The sequence below is a fragment of the Coturnix japonica genome, chromosome 5 (genome assembly GCF_001577835.2).
Source record: "Coturnix japonica isolate 7356 chromosome 5, Coturnix japonica 2.1, whole genome shotgun sequence".
Lineage (NCBI taxonomy): Eukaryota > Metazoa > Chordata > Aves > Galliformes > Phasianidae > Coturnix > Coturnix japonica.
The window spans coordinates 32,276,365-32,292,042 of record NC_029520.1 but is presented as its reverse complement, the minus strand read 5'-3'; the positions used below and the strand labels follow the sequence as shown (position 1 = coordinate 32,292,042).

At 36.4% G+C, this 15,678-nt stretch overlaps 1 protein-coding gene across 3 annotated transcripts in view; it reads right to left on the bottom strand.

The window, feature by feature from the left end:
* The window catches only part of NPAS3 (neuronal PAS domain protein 3), a 301,073-nt gene that overhangs the window by 8,742 nt on the left and 276,653 nt on the right, over nt 1-15,678 (bottom strand). For all 3 annotated transcript variants that reach the window (XM_015865010.1, XM_015865013.1, XM_015865011.1), the window contains exon 7: nt 1,313-1,460. In XM_015865010.1, coding sequence (XP_015720496.1) covers nt 1,313-1,460 — 148 coding nt within the window. The remainder of the gene's footprint in view (nt 1-1,312; nt 1,461-15,678) is intronic.

Below are 15,678 nucleotides of genomic sequence, written 5' to 3'. Positions count from 1 at the left end.
AAGCCCTGTTAGGATTGGGACATTGAAGGTGTACTTCCAGTGCAGAACTGGCAGGCCCAAGCTGAACCCTTGAAATGCTGTGTTCTGCCTCTCTCTTGCAGGCTCAGCTAACACTTCACTCTGTGGACATGACCATCCACTTGTTTTAAAGAAGACAAAAATTGAAGGATAAGGATATATTTGGAAACACCCATGCTCAATCATAGCTGGGTATAAGCAACTAACCCCAGTCAGTTTACACTCCATCACCATGGAAGTTTTCCCATGGGATCCCTCAGTGCTCTCCTGCTGGGGGTTGCTTCCCTCTCTTCCTCAATAGGAATATCAGAAGTAATTCAACATGCAAGTTTAGGCAGGCACAGGCTTGCTGGACTTGGCATAATAAGTCACACTCTAACCCCTGGAGCTCAATTTGAGCTCTCATGGCATCAAAGGGAATGCAGCAAACCACGACAAGCAATTTAAAAGGAGAACAGGTCAGAAAATGACAATTGCATTTCATGACAATCTCAAGGTTTCAAATTTTGTTTTGTTTGCTCTGGAATGAAACAGAAAATCTCCCAATCTTATTGAACACTTACAGAACAGAATGTGTTGTTGAAAAGTATTTCAGTTGAGAAAGGTCAGGTTTATAATTTACTGTCTCTCACTGGCTGCTGGTCTTCCCTTGAGCTCAGAAACCTGTCCTCTGAAAACACTTGTGCTTGGTAAAACTGAATTTCTCAAGGAAGAATCTTTCACTGTTTTGGTTTCAAATAATCTTAAGAGCTACTTTTGTTTGTAGATCCTATTTTGCAGTTTTTAAAGTGAATACCATCAGATGGTTACAGGAGTAACACATTATTTAAAGACTTTTCTTCTGAGAAAATTCCACTACTCAAGGTGAGACCTGAATATCTTTCAGAGGCACCTTTCTTTTTGAGTGTTCTAGGAAGTTTGCTTCCATGCATCTTCAGTAACCAAATAAACCAGTACCTAGCACTTCAGATCAGATTTTATAATATAGCCACTACAAGTTGGTGTGAATTTTCCACATTTCAGCTCAGGTTGGGTAAACTTCAGGATAGTGAAGGCATGCAGTAAAATGATGGAAGGTTTACTTGAATGCTAAAGCAGCATAATAATTCATAAATATTCCAGTGTACTGAGATGTGACAGAGTCTTATTATATTCAACCAAATAGTGGACCATATGAAAAAGTTGCTTTCATTAACACTCTACAGCAAGCAATTGTTTTTCCCTAAAATTCTCATAAGCCCAGTTAAGAAACAGAAAGAGCAATTCAAGTGATAGAAGGGATTGGAAGACGTACCTGAGAAGGTAATTGACCCAGATGATATTCTTCTCGCTTGCATTCTTGGCATTGACAGCTATGGTTGCACTAGACTGTATCCAGATATAACCTCCATTCTTCTGCATCCAGCGGTAATATTTTGTTACACACTGACCCTTATTCAACACTGGAGGAAAATACAAATAGAATAGAAACAAGATATATTGCATATTGGAACTATAGTAAAATGATCTTCATTGTACAACATCTAACATGTATGAGCAAAAGATTCTCAACTTCATTTAGGTTTAACGAAATGGCAAACAGCATCTGATGCTCAGTATAACTACTTCTATGCTTCACAAGCTTTTAAAGTATAGTTTTAATCTGGTTTTGGAAACTGTGGTGGAAGAAGAAAAGTGAAAAGAACTACAAATCTCTTTGGTTCACGGAATGCTTATTGCTGTGTGGACATTTTCAATGCACTCAGAGTCAGACTGTAAGAAAGAAAAAGGAGGAAAAAAAAAAAAAAGAGGCAAATTTATATGTGATTTATTCATAGCTCCTAGGTAGACCTTTTTGAGATTCTGGATATTTGAAAGGTTTGGGAAGATACTCTACCCCTGCTGCTTTGATCATTTCTCCTTATTGCAGGCGATACCAACTACTGAACTTACACATCTGTTTCTTTGATCTTGTCAAACAGAATTTACAGTTCTCAGATGAACCAAATCTCCACTGGTCAGTGGGGGGAAAGTCTTGGGAGAATTTACTTTTACCCAAGCAAAGTAAATCCACCAGCAGACTGAGAAAGAGGCCTAAGGGAAGCACAGAATGACTTGGCTAGAGCTAAGGAGTGACAGCTCTCTCCAATGCTTGAAATATGCTAGGAAACAGAGAAACAAGTAAAAGCAATCAGTAACGTGAAACGGTGTTATTATATGCTTGCAGAAAGTATAAAAAAATGCTTGCTTAAAAATACAGATGTTTAAAGCAACACTTCAACCAAAATATTGCCAAATTGAAATGGATTTGGTTTGTGTCTGATGCCTCCGTGTCAGAAAGACGGAATGAAATGCAAATGTTTCAGAGGATGGATGCTTCATAGTTTTAAAGAAAATCTAAACCACACAAAATCTGGGTACTATTGTTACAAGGATGCTTGCTCTTGCCTGCAATTCTCACTAATCCTGTGAAGCTTTGTGCACTAGAGGGCAGTGTGCATTCGTATACATCTTCCTCTTTTGTCATGTCCTTGTCTCCGTCTGCTAAAATGAAAAACCTCTAACTGCTGTAATAAATTTGGCTAAATTAGCTGCTAAATGGTTATCTCAAGTAATATGTATTTGCATTAATCATCTTGCTCTAAACCAGAACAAGCCAGAGTCCTAAAGACGTAGTAAATTCATATTGTCCATTTAATTACGGCTAATAAGTGCTTCATATACAATGGTTTCATGAAGTACATTTTTATTTTTTTATTTTTTATTTTTTGCAAAGGGAAAAGAAAAAAGTCACTTTGGAAAGGAGCAAGTATTTAAGGCAGTTAAAGTTCGTGCCATAAATGTGACAAATGACACTTTGGAGCTTTCAAGTTAACCAAACGTCTATACCCCTAATTATACATTTCAATGTATCTATATGTCTATATATAAAACCATAACACTATATCTAGATCCCTGTACAACAGACACCTACAGAAAAAGGGTATTTACAGAGTCAGCCCTACATACACAGATTTTTTCCTATGTTGGAGTCCCCCCTTACTCTGATTTGTCAACAACTGAATGACTAAGTTCATGTAAAAAGTCCAATGTCAGGTTCAACTGCAATATGAACGAATATTTGTGATCCAGGTATTTCTGTTTTGCAGCAGCCACTACTCAACTAGGTTTGTTTCTACAAAAAGATTCAAAAACTTTCCCAAATTTTTATTTTTGTATTCCAAACTCTAAATATCCTGCTATGATAATTCACTGGCATTGAAACTTCATTATACAGCAGAATAAAGATAAAATATTTACAACTGACTACGCAGCATTTCTGTCAAACCAATGTTGCATGCTACTTTAGAAAACAATCTCATATGAATTAGTCCAAATTTATTAGTTATGAAGAATAAGGAATGAAACTGCTGCGAGTTTTGATTACAGTAGAATTTTCCATTTCAGTAAAATAGAACATTCAAAATGCTCTCATTTACAGCTGACAGTAATACTGATATACGTGAAAGTCTAGAGTGATATTGTTTCCTTTCCTGAAAGCTGAACACCTACAGTTACATGCAGTAACTAGTAAATTCTACTTTCATATGTACCTGTCATTTGTGCTGTCCTCTTCATAACAATTTCTACCCAAATTTACCATGATATACAAGTATTAAAGGATGAATCCTCAATTGCCCAAAATGGATATTTGAAAGTCAAGGTGAGTCGCTGTCCAGTGACTGAAGGGGACACAGTAATCCTGCACAGTGATAGCTATGAAGACCCAGATTTTCTAGTCCTTTCAGTGCATTTCATTCTGGACATTTCTTCCTTCAGTACCTCTCTTACATTTGTTGTTGCACTACTGGAAAAGTCTATATCATAAGCATTCATTTCAGAACTATGGAAAGAGGGGAAATTAAAACCTTACAATCTATTTCTGATGGAAAATGTGCCTTTTCAAGAAATAATTCAGTGTATCAGAGTTGCATGCAAAAAAATCTACAGCCAGGGTTCAGGCTCTCAAACTACTGTGCACCCAAAGAAAATCTGAAACACTATCTTGAAAATAGGCTTTCCATGAAGTTCATGTACCTGCAAATTCCCACTCTCTATTTGGTCAGCTCAGATATATTGCCACATACATAGAATTTTTCTCCCTGCAACTGTCTAAAGCACGTTTCATATGAGAGATTTGTGGACCATGCTCTGAAGGAAGTCCCACGATTCAATATAAAAATTCTCTCTGTAAAGAGATTGTCTGGCAGACCAGCTGTGCTGTGCTGCTAAATCTGGTTCTTACATCCTTTGAGAGTACACTGGATAGTCTCAACTGAGGTCTGAAAGATCATACTGTAGCTTGGAAAAAAAATTCTCAGTGTGATGCAAGAGAAAGAATAAAAACATCTGACATTTTTTCTAATTTATGGTATTCTTTAACTGTTGTCATTGTCAAACTGCAACTTAGAAACTAAACGATAATTCCAAGAAAACATACAACTGTTGTTACTAAGGAAACTTGCTTGCATTTTGAGGATCTTTAGTTTACAGGTATGGGGAGTCCATTAATAAAGTTACTGGCTTTGTGAGTAAATGAAGTAAAGAGTTGGTCCAACTTAGGACTGTGCTTGTGAAATTATGTTTTGTTACTAGCAACAGACAACCCATTTCAGTTTAGTGTAAATTTAAGAAAACATACGTAGTAATATTTGGAACACATTCTGAACTTACTCAGACTGTATTTAAGACAATTCCCTTACTGAATTCAGGTCTGTGATTTTGTACACTGAGGAATACACAGTTTTACGTTCCTGTTTGTTACCAAAATTGTTAGCAATATTGTTTTCTATTTAGCAAAAATATACATGGAGTATCCAGCCCGGCAGACAAAGCAGTATGTGGGAAAGTAAGAGTTGGGACCACATCAGTGGGATTTTTCAGATGACTGAAGTTGGATTTGATTGCACAGAATTGGGTGTATCAGCCTATTTGCAAGAGTAGCACAAAAGGTGACTTCTCTTATAGACTTTGTTTCTCCTGCCAATATATGCATGTCTCCAAAATGTTAATAGAAGTTACATACTTATAACAGAGAGGAGAAAAAAAGACCTTGTTACCAAGCCAAGTTGTGTGGAAATATAAATAAATCTTTCAAATGCTGACTTCTCAGCTAAATAGCTGTCAGAAACAATCTTTACAATGAGTTTAACTGTGAAGAAGGGAATAAAACAAATTCTACACACTAGGAAAAAGATAACATATAATTTATAATAACACACACACACACACACATATATAAATATATATATGCACATATCTATATAAATCTTTTAATCGAAGGTAATTACTGAGGGCCAATGTGTTAATATAAGTGACATATTCTCTTAAATGGTGGATGCTACCTTGTATAAAATTTGCTTAGACATTACTTACTCAGCTTCAATTCAGCTGTTAGCATGCAAGAAATGCACAGTATGTAATGCTAAAAGCAAAATTAAAAATCTCACTTGTTCCTCAAAGTATGAATATATTGCTATGTACACAATTCCCAATAGAGGGATTTCAGTTTTCCTTGGTAGCTTTGTGCACAGCAATATACTTGTAGCAGTGTAGCGAAGGAGCAGGGACAAGAAGAAACAGTCAGTGTTCTTTGCAGGAACCTATTTCTGTTAGGAAATCAAAATAAATCAGTACAAGTTTGTCTTCATAAATATGGTTACAAAAAGAAAAAGAACATGGTTTCTTCCTGCAAGGCTGCTCTGAGAAATCAAAGCCAAAGCTTCTAAATAGTGAGTTGTGTTTTAGAAGAAGGAAGTAGCTTAATTCAGTTTGAAGAGGAGATGAAGAAATTGTATATCAAAAGCAGTCTTTTAGCAAAGTCTCTTACAAAAGGACATTCTACTCGTGTGCATATGCATTTAAAAGCTACACTATATTGCTTATTCAGGTAAGTATTGAGTAAATAGGAAATGATGAGATCATCTTACATATTCACACAGCCTCACAAAGAGGTTCTTTATAATTAGTGAAAATATTGAGGTTACATCTGCTGTGCTATTCAGCCTTCTCCTTGAAATACCTTTATCAATGACTGCATATAGTATCGATACCGAATTCCTGTTGTAATAAACTTATAAGAATGTTTTTAATTTACTGCAATAGGATGAAAATGCCATATTTAATACCACAGTTGGATACTTAGCTACAGCCACAAGTACTCTTTCTACATTCACAAAACTGGCAGACGAAACATGAAAAGGAATACTGACTCTTTAATCTCTACTTCTCCACCTAAGGCCCAAGGCAAGCTGACAGGGTAACTTCGTTCTGGAAACAGAGGGGTTTTTTTATTTTTTTAATTCTGGATTACTTTTTCTTCTCCTTTTGAAAACTATGGGCTATAGGGGAATGAGCCTGGCACAGACTTAAAACAAGAACAAGTTTCTTTATCTGAAAAGTTACAGTCCTTGATACTTACAGGAAGGTCATTTTCAAAACCCACAGGAAAAATAGCATCACAGCCAGAAAGAGTGCATTAAGTGCCTTATTTGCTTGTAACAGAGACAGTTTTTCATTTATAACAGCTCCAGGATCAAGTGAGCCTTTGATGTTCTAAGGACTTTTCTATAGATTTTGCAATTAGTGAGTTAGATGTTTTAAATAGTAGGCATACACAGACTGGATTTTAGCAATGAGAAAAAAGGACTGAACAATATTTAGTAATGCCAATTGATATTGTACTTAAACAAAATTATGAGATAAATGATATAAGACCAGTAGATATACTGTGAGCAAACGTGTCATCTATATAATTCTCTGCAAACACTTTGATTTATCATTTCTTACACTGGGTGGGGTGAACACGAGGGGACGTAAGCAAGGCCTGTGCACAAATGTACTCTACACAGCAGGCCAAAAGCATTGCTTCAACAGCAGGTTGCTCAGGTAAAAATGACACCATTCTGTCACTGATGTCCCCATGTATCATGTTGCTATACCTCACGTTACCACAGATAGCTGCTTACCAGCTCTGGGATATTTCCAGTTTCTCATCAGAACATCTTTTTAGGTTTGGGTAGAATTTGTGTGAGGTGTCAATTAACACTTACTGAGACCTTGGCTGCTAACTAATGCTGTTGGCATTATGAAGTAATACTTGCTTATCTCATATTTTCCAAAGTCAAGCAGGAAAGAATAGTTTCTATTCCTGAAGGAAAACTATATATTGGTACCCAAACTCCCACCTAACTCCTCCATCCACATCAAATTGTTTTTTTAAGCATATGCATTCACTCTAAAAATGCTGCGCATGGCAATTGATTAATTGCTTACTTCTGCAGTATGGGGTATTGCTAAATCATCCAGCATGAGGATGCTACATACTTAAATATCTGACAAATTAGGCAAAAATAAGGATTAACAACCTTGCTGGAAAAATAGTAAAGCAAAACCAAATGCTCACTCAAGGCTGCAATGAACCATTTAGAAAAACGGAACTTTTTTCCCCTCCTCCTTACATGATGGCTAATACATACTATTACCCATGGTCCATCACTTAAAAATTGTTTTCTTATCCTGAAAATGTATATTTAATAATAACTATTACGTGGTTATTGAACAAATGTAATGACAGAATCATACCATCTTATTCAGTGCATCACTAGTGCACGTTTTTGTGGAAGGTTACAGTGTGCTTATCAGAAAACTCTTGTTTATAAAAATAGAAATGATGTAAATAAACTAAATTTCATTAATAATAAAATGGATTGAAAAATAAACTCCAGATTTTTTCCACCTAGGATTCTCCAGGTTTCCTTTTCTCCTTCTTAACTTTTCCTCTCCCATGTGATCTGTCTATCTCCCTGTGACTTTTAAAACTTCAATACTGCCATAAAGTGATTTCCTTCTGCTAATATTGAAACGGTCCTTTAGAAACTCAAGCTTGCTTTGAACACCAACTTCAGACAGAACTTCCATTATCATTAATGAACTCTGTCTGTTCAAACTGGAGGGGAAAATGAAATCCCAGATCCAAATTTTGCCTTCAGGTACTAAAATGCAACATCAGAGGAGAAATTTGGCCCTGCTTGCTCAAGAAGCTTAAATCTGTTCTCCATCTCTTCACTAATATTAATGTCCGTCATATGAAAATCTATGTAAGATTAATGACTTCAGAGCATAACCCTTTCCATGCCAGATTTATCAGTGAGCTATACACAGCTCTATCTCCTACAAACAGGAAACAATAGTTTCACAGAGACTGATCAAAATACAGAAGCAGATTGGCAACTATATTAATTTTCTTTTTGAATTTCATGCATTAAAGATGGCCTGTTTTGAGTGAAAGGATACTATCCTTTTAAGTATGCTTCCATTTATGGTTTGAGTCTCTGTATGGATGCTTGTACTGAGACAAATGAATGTTTTTCTCAGCTTAAATACTAGAGGAAAGACATCCACAGTGCAATGTTATGGTGGCATGGCACAACTGAATGTCCAAATACCTTTAAATCCACTAAGACTTATTGTCATTTCACTATTGGCAGTGAATGACATAAGGCATATTTAAAACATAGTGCCCTTTTAAAACCAGATCACTGCAAAAAGAATAATAAAAGTCCCAGCAAAGCTTCAAGCATTAAAATGATAGCTTAGCACTACTCTCCACTTGCCCCCAAACCATATAAAATAAAATTAAAATAATGTCTGGAAACAAATAAGTTTCTTATGATCTCAGAAACAACGCCTAACAGTCTGTGCAGGTTAGGTACAAAGGCTTCAGATGTTTGGCAGGGCATTCCCAAAAACCCCACTGGGTCAGAGTCTCAGACAGCAGCCCACTTGCTTTGTAAGTCACCAGATATCAAAAAAACAATATTGATCCACCACTGGCCACATCATGAGCAGATATCAAGACCACAGGTAATTTATGCAGGTTCTTTTACAGGAGTGCTAATAAGTTCTGTCGCTACACTATCACATATTTGATATGTGCTACAGATTTTACTGAGACTATTTTCATACTCTTCTGGCTTTGGAAACAGTCTCCCTCAGAGACAATAGGTCAACTGCCCAGACCTTTGAAAAAGAAAAAAGACAGAAAAAGGAAACATAGCACTAATGTATTTCTAAAATTCTAGAAAGATCTGTAACAGCCTCTTCATACATTAGCATAGTTTCATTTCTAACTAGGAAGTTGGAAAAAAAACTTACATTGTCCCTGTATTTTCAATTGAGCAACACTCACTCGGTTTCTATCTTACATTATAAAGTAGCGTATGCTTTTAGTCTCAATAATCTTGGAGCGAATCTAAACAGTGAAGGCAAAGGATATGTGACTGGAAGTACTTTTCCCCTTCCTTTTTAAAATGGCATATATTTATAGAGGTGCAGCCATCTGGCAGGTAGCAAAGTGATGTCAAAAATAATTTAGCGGACAAAGTGAAGGTAATGCTGCTGGAGATATATGATAAAACTTTATGCATTCCTATATTCTTAGATATTCCCACATCCTTGCAATTCACCATGTTGTTCTGCTCTGCAACCTATCATAACTTGAATATCAAAGTATAAATTCATCAATGGGTTGGAAAATTTGAGCACAAAAAGCTTTAGAAAAAAAATAAAGAAAATTGTTAAGGGACTAACTGACAAACCAATGGTTCCTGACAGGAAGTCATGGCCCCTTAGCACAGCAGCTGCATTTACAAAGCCAGCCCTACATGCATTTGTAATATGCAAGTAGGAGAAGAGGCTCAGTGTAAGCTTCATCTGACCAATGCACTAGGATAGAAGCCTGTTAAAGCAGCTCCAAATGAAAATTCAGTTTATATTTGGAGCTTAAAAAAGATTTCAAATGTGGAAGTAAAAGCAGATTTCTGAAAAGTATTTTACTTGCCTTGCACAAAATTTGGCATATCAAACAGGCTTTCTTTTCCTGGCTTTCTCTTGCAATTTTCCTCTCCATGAAAAAAATCTCCTGAGTACATTTTCGTATACTTTCTTACACAGTTCACTTTTCTCCCTTTGTTTTAGTGGCAAGTGACAATTGTGTGGAGGCCATTTAGCGTTTTAGATAGGCAGGCAGGATATTTACACTGATCAGTGGTCAACTGTGGGAACAAAAAGTGAGCTATGAAAGGCTTTCAATGGAGAGCCTAGAAAATGAAATGGGGACATAATCAACTGTTTGATGCAGAACAGATTAATTTAATTTGAAGGTGAAATAACACCAGAAATTAAGTAAAATAGTTATTGCTGGAAACTACATTTGAGGCATCTTGCAAAATATCTGTATACTGCTAAGCAATTAGGAAATAGCAAGTCAGTGGTTTAAATAGCTTAAAGTTTTAGCATTGTGGAGTTCTCCAGTTTGTTAACTAAGAGATTTGATGTTTCTGATGAATAATATATTTTACATAAAAAAAACATTATTCTAGTGGTATACAACTAGCACGTGAAAAGCTTAGCTATAGATCCTATAATGATTTAAAAAATTATCGAGAGGAGATATCTGAATATTTAAGTGGATAATTGGAATACTCAGAATTACAAAAGCACAGGGCCTACTTCACAAACAGAAGCATAGGCAGTGGTATAAATTCTTATCTCTTAAACAGTGAATAAACCATGAATAAACAGTGCAATACATACAGAAAAAGAGAGTGCAACATACATAATTGAAAATCAGAGTGTTTTCTACCTTCTTCTAAAGAAAGTGGCATTGATCAGAGAGCATAAAAGAAAGTGTGCTAGGCAGATCAGCATAGTTGAAAGAAACATCTGCAGGAGCAAATGCTAGAGTTACAGGATTTCAGACCATGGCTAAAAGATATCAATCACACATGCTCTTTGTTGGTTACTAAGCTTGTGTGATTCACAAGTTCTGAAAAACAAACCCTAGGTACGGACTGAAAAAAAATTCCATTTTCATTCTTTTCCTAGTGTGAATTAAAAAATGTTTTCTTTACATGTTTCAGTTTTTCCACTTTCTTCTCTCTTGTTCCCTCATCTTGCTTTATCACCACCATCTCCAAAACATCATAAGGATGATGGTCTGCAATGCAGAAATCAGTGCTGGTCTATGATATGGGCATGGTATAGACAGGGAGGAAGACTGTGCCGTACTTTGACAAAGAGATACACTAGCCTGTCATCAAGATGCCAGGCGGGTTTGGTTTAAGAATTAGCTAAATGCCAGACATTCTATCAACCTAATTTAGAATCAATCTTGCTTTTTAGTGATGATAATAAACTTGTACAAACATGAGATTCATTTGTATATTTTAGCATTTTATTTCAGTCACAGAATGCAAAACCTGACATTGGAATCAGTTTGATTTTTTTTGGTGATTGAAGATATTAAGCACTACAAGAGCATTGAAATTTCAATCTGATTAGGATAAAAATTCCTCAGGATCAAAACACTTCTTTTTTCCCCCTACAGTTTTACTAATTGTGTGCTACTTGACATTGCAGAGTTATTCCACAGCATGATAGCAAAATATCTGAAGTGTATTTTACTGTTAGAAATTATCAACTCGTTCTATTTGTTTTTCATGTGTTTGAGGTTATTAAGAGAATAAAAAAAGTATAACTGATGTGCACAAGTTAAAAGGGCTAGTTCAACTACAGCTGGTAGGCTAAAGCACTAAGCAATATTTTGTACAGCAACAGGATTTTTCTACTGAAAATAAATAAAAGAAATAATGAATATATTACTTATTCAAAAGCAGACTGAGGGGGTAATACCCCTTGAAAAACACGGGAGGCATGACAAAGGTGAAAGTGCAGTATTTTATTTTCAGAAAGACTGGATTATTCTAACCACTGAAAAAGCAGATAAAGTAGATCAAAGGGAACGCTATGAAACATACTCATCAGAGACCTTTGCTTTACGGGAAATGAACTGCCCTGGCTCACTGTTCCTGAGGAATTGTATTTCTTATAGCTGTAAATCAAATCCTGAAAGAATAGGATGGTATTTTCCATGCAATAGCTGAGAACAACAAGTATCCTTTTTTGTCAGTGTCAGGTTTCTGAATTTAGACTTCAATTAAGATTCCAAAATGAACAAGCATGTGTTATATGACAATATATACTTTTGACAGTACTTTTACAAGCAATATATTCATTTTCAAATGGTGGCACATATTGTTCTATATTTGTCCAAAAGTATAGTCACTGTTTCTTTGGTACTTGTCTCTCCTGTACTAAGGATTCCACATCTGGACAGTACTCCAGGTAGGTTCTCATTAAGCTGTAACTTACATAACTCTCAAAGTAGAAATCTGGACTCCGCTGAACCTATTAGAATTTTTGCTACTTACTTTATTGGGGTTAGGACTCGGATCTATATAAATCTGCTTTTTTAAGACATAATCCACATGTCCTTTGAAGCAATGAAAGATTTTCCATTGACTGTAACTGACCTTTAATTAGGGCAGCAGTTCCCTTACAAAAAATTGTTGTTACTGTTATAGTCCTATAGACCTTATCACCATTATACTTGTTATTGTAGCATTCCTGAAATAGCTTTTGTCTTCTTTTATCTGAGACAGAGTTAACAAGGCCTGTTTTTCACAGTTTCTAATGGGCTGCTATGATCTGAAGCCATCAACAACTCTCTCTTTTTGTATGATTTTGTGCAGCATTTTCTTCTGTTTGTTTTCCTCTTTGATGCCTTTGAATAACCTGGATGGGAAGGCAGCATATACTCATCTTATTTTGTCCTTTTCTTTCCCCCCCTAATATTTTGTCAACAAATAGGCAAGAGTAACAGTTTTATTTGTGTTTCTTTTTACTCTTATGTAAAAAGAATAACGCAAAAATAGTTACATATAGTAACTATATAGTACAAGACCAGTTGGAATAATACAAGAATAGTTGTAAATAGATAGCCAGAGGGTAATAGATAGCCAGAGGGTATCTATGGGAAAAACTCACCAACTCTGAGGCCTTCAGTCAAGATGGAAAATGTTGAGGCTTGCCACCAGAACTCCACAAAGGAGCAATCTCCAGAAAGAAGGGCTGTCTTAGTGGTGGTCAGCCATTAAATGAAATCTAGGAGAGGTGGAGTCAGGCTCCACCCCTTCCAGGAGCACACCTGAATTACCTTCACCTGTGCTCCCACAGCTGAAGGACACTTGCCTCAGATGGTTCAATCAGAGGTTCAGGCTGTGATTAACAGTTTCCCATACACCCTAGATCTACCACTGCAATTGTGGATACTTGTTTTAATCTTTAGAACTATTTTCTCTCCTTTAAAAAGTGATCAGATTTTTATATGCTCTCTGTAGTCATCCACCAAACACATCCTTTTCAGACTGATGCTTTCTCAAGTCCTGCATTTACTTTTTTCATAGAGTCTTCTAACTGATACTTCAGTTTCCCCCTCCTCTTTAAAACACTGTAGAACACTGCTTTTTATCCATATCTAGCAAGCAATTGCATTCTGCGTAGGACTGATAAGCCTCCTGCTTTGCCTGTTTAGGGGAATTACAGTTCTGGGGTCTCTCACCTTCTACAGCCAGTGTCTGCAGATTCTTGAATTCTAGCTCTTACTTAAATGTATTTTTATTTTTAATCTGAAATGACGATTTTAACTTTCTAGTTTGGTTTAAACTTTGTCTGTGATGGAAAGCTTGCTATGAAGTATTTTGGAGTTTTATGATTTCTTTCCCTTGGCATTTCTGCAAAATACTTTTCCAAATGCTAGAAAAATCAAACATCTCTTTGGGCACCACTTCAGCCTTTACAACAGTTATAATGGGCAAGTATACTTACTGAGCTATTCCCAAATCTAATTTAAACTTCAAGATTGTTCATCCAGAGCATGATTCTGAACAACATGAAAAGAAAATGCAAAGTCCTGCACCTGGGATGGACAGACTCCCTGTAATGCTACAGGCTGCGAACTGACTGGCTGGGTGGACTTGGTGGTCCTGGTGGACAACAGGCTAGGCACAAACTAGCAGTGAGCTTTATGGGCTGTACAAAAGGGAATAACCAGGAGATCACAGAAAGTTATTATTTCCCTTTACTCAACCTTTTATAGACTGCAGATGGAAAATAACATCCAAATTCAGGCTCTCCAGTACAAGCAAAATAGTGACAAATGTCAGTAAGCTCAACAGAGGGCAGTCAAGATGTTAGGAGCTGGAGCACTCGTCCTGCAGGGAGAGGCTTGCTTGATCTGAAGAACAGGCGGCTCCTGCAGGGAGGCTACTGCTAAGATGAACTGCACAATCAAAACAGGGAAATTCTAACTAGACAGATGAAAAAAAAATCACTGTGATGATAACTAAGCCCTTATTAAGGGTAGTTGTGGCATACCTGTCCTTGAAGGTTTTCAAGACCAGCTAGCCAAAGACCTAAAAAATTTGCTTTGAATCAGTTTTGATTCAGATGGTGTTCCAGACACCCTTCTGGCTTGAATGATTTCATGAACATCCCGTTCCTATATGCCAAGAGAACACGTGTATATAAAAGACCTAACTAACTGGCCTCACCTACTGAAAATATTGAGCCTAGAATGAATAATTATGCTGTAGTTACACAGCAAGTTTGGAACTCTGCTGAAGTCAGACATACAGTGAGAGCAGAAACATCTACAGCAATGTGAAGCAGTCACTGGGGTCTCCTGCATCCTAGCCCAGTGCTCATACACTAGACCATGCTGCACTTAACACTGTTTGAATAAGAAGTCTCTAAGTTTTCTGAAGATGAATGTTTTATAAAGCATATTCTATTTCAGAGAGAAGTGGTCATTCAGAAGATTAAGGTCTTTTTCAAATGGGATGTTCATCTCTGCCAGGTGGTATGTTAAGTCTGAGTCATAAATATCTTTTATTTCCTTGGTCACATAATTCAGTGGAAAAGCAACTTGACATTTTTTGACTTCCAGTTTCAGGAGAACCCAGTAAGTTTCTCAGTTTGTTCCCTCATTTTTATCAACTGCCATATCCTTGTGGACAGTAAAACATCGAAATGTAAATGATGCAGAATGGCCATTTGTTTTTCATTACAGATAGTTCATGAATTTTATCTAACCTGACCTTATTATGATAAATGCACCTTACCTGCAGTAATCTGAGGGACTACTTAAAAGCTTACAGAATGAGTGTTGGCTGCCAGATATTATTCTAGAAGTGGTCCTTTCTTGCTTGCTTTTCAGTTGAAGTTATTTTTCTCTCTCACTTTGCAGATCAAGCAAAGGGACCAAAGATTTATACTGTCATCTATCATATTGTATAGTTTTCAAAGAACATAATAAAAGTCTGGATTTGGGTTGCTACCCTTTCACTAGTAAATGCTAACAGGACAAGGTGCATGGATTTGCCAAATTCTACATTATAAAGATGCTGGAGAAGCAGAGCTATTCAAATGTGTGAGAAGCAGCTTTCAGATAGCCTTTTAAATTAGAAAAACACACGTCAATCATAAATGCAGTCAGTCACTGAAACTTCCAAAGAATTATCTGCAGGCACAGATAAACTAGAGATTATGGGCTTAAGTCTCTTTTCATACCAGGGTAAACCAGAAGCACCATCACTGAAGTCAACAGATCTCAACAAGAATAGAATTAGGCCCTATGGCTTTTAATAAGTGGAACATAAAGAGTTTAATTAAAAGGAATCAAACTAAACCTCCCTTCCCCCATACACAGACACATGCTCTCTGGTAATGTTCGTCCCTTGA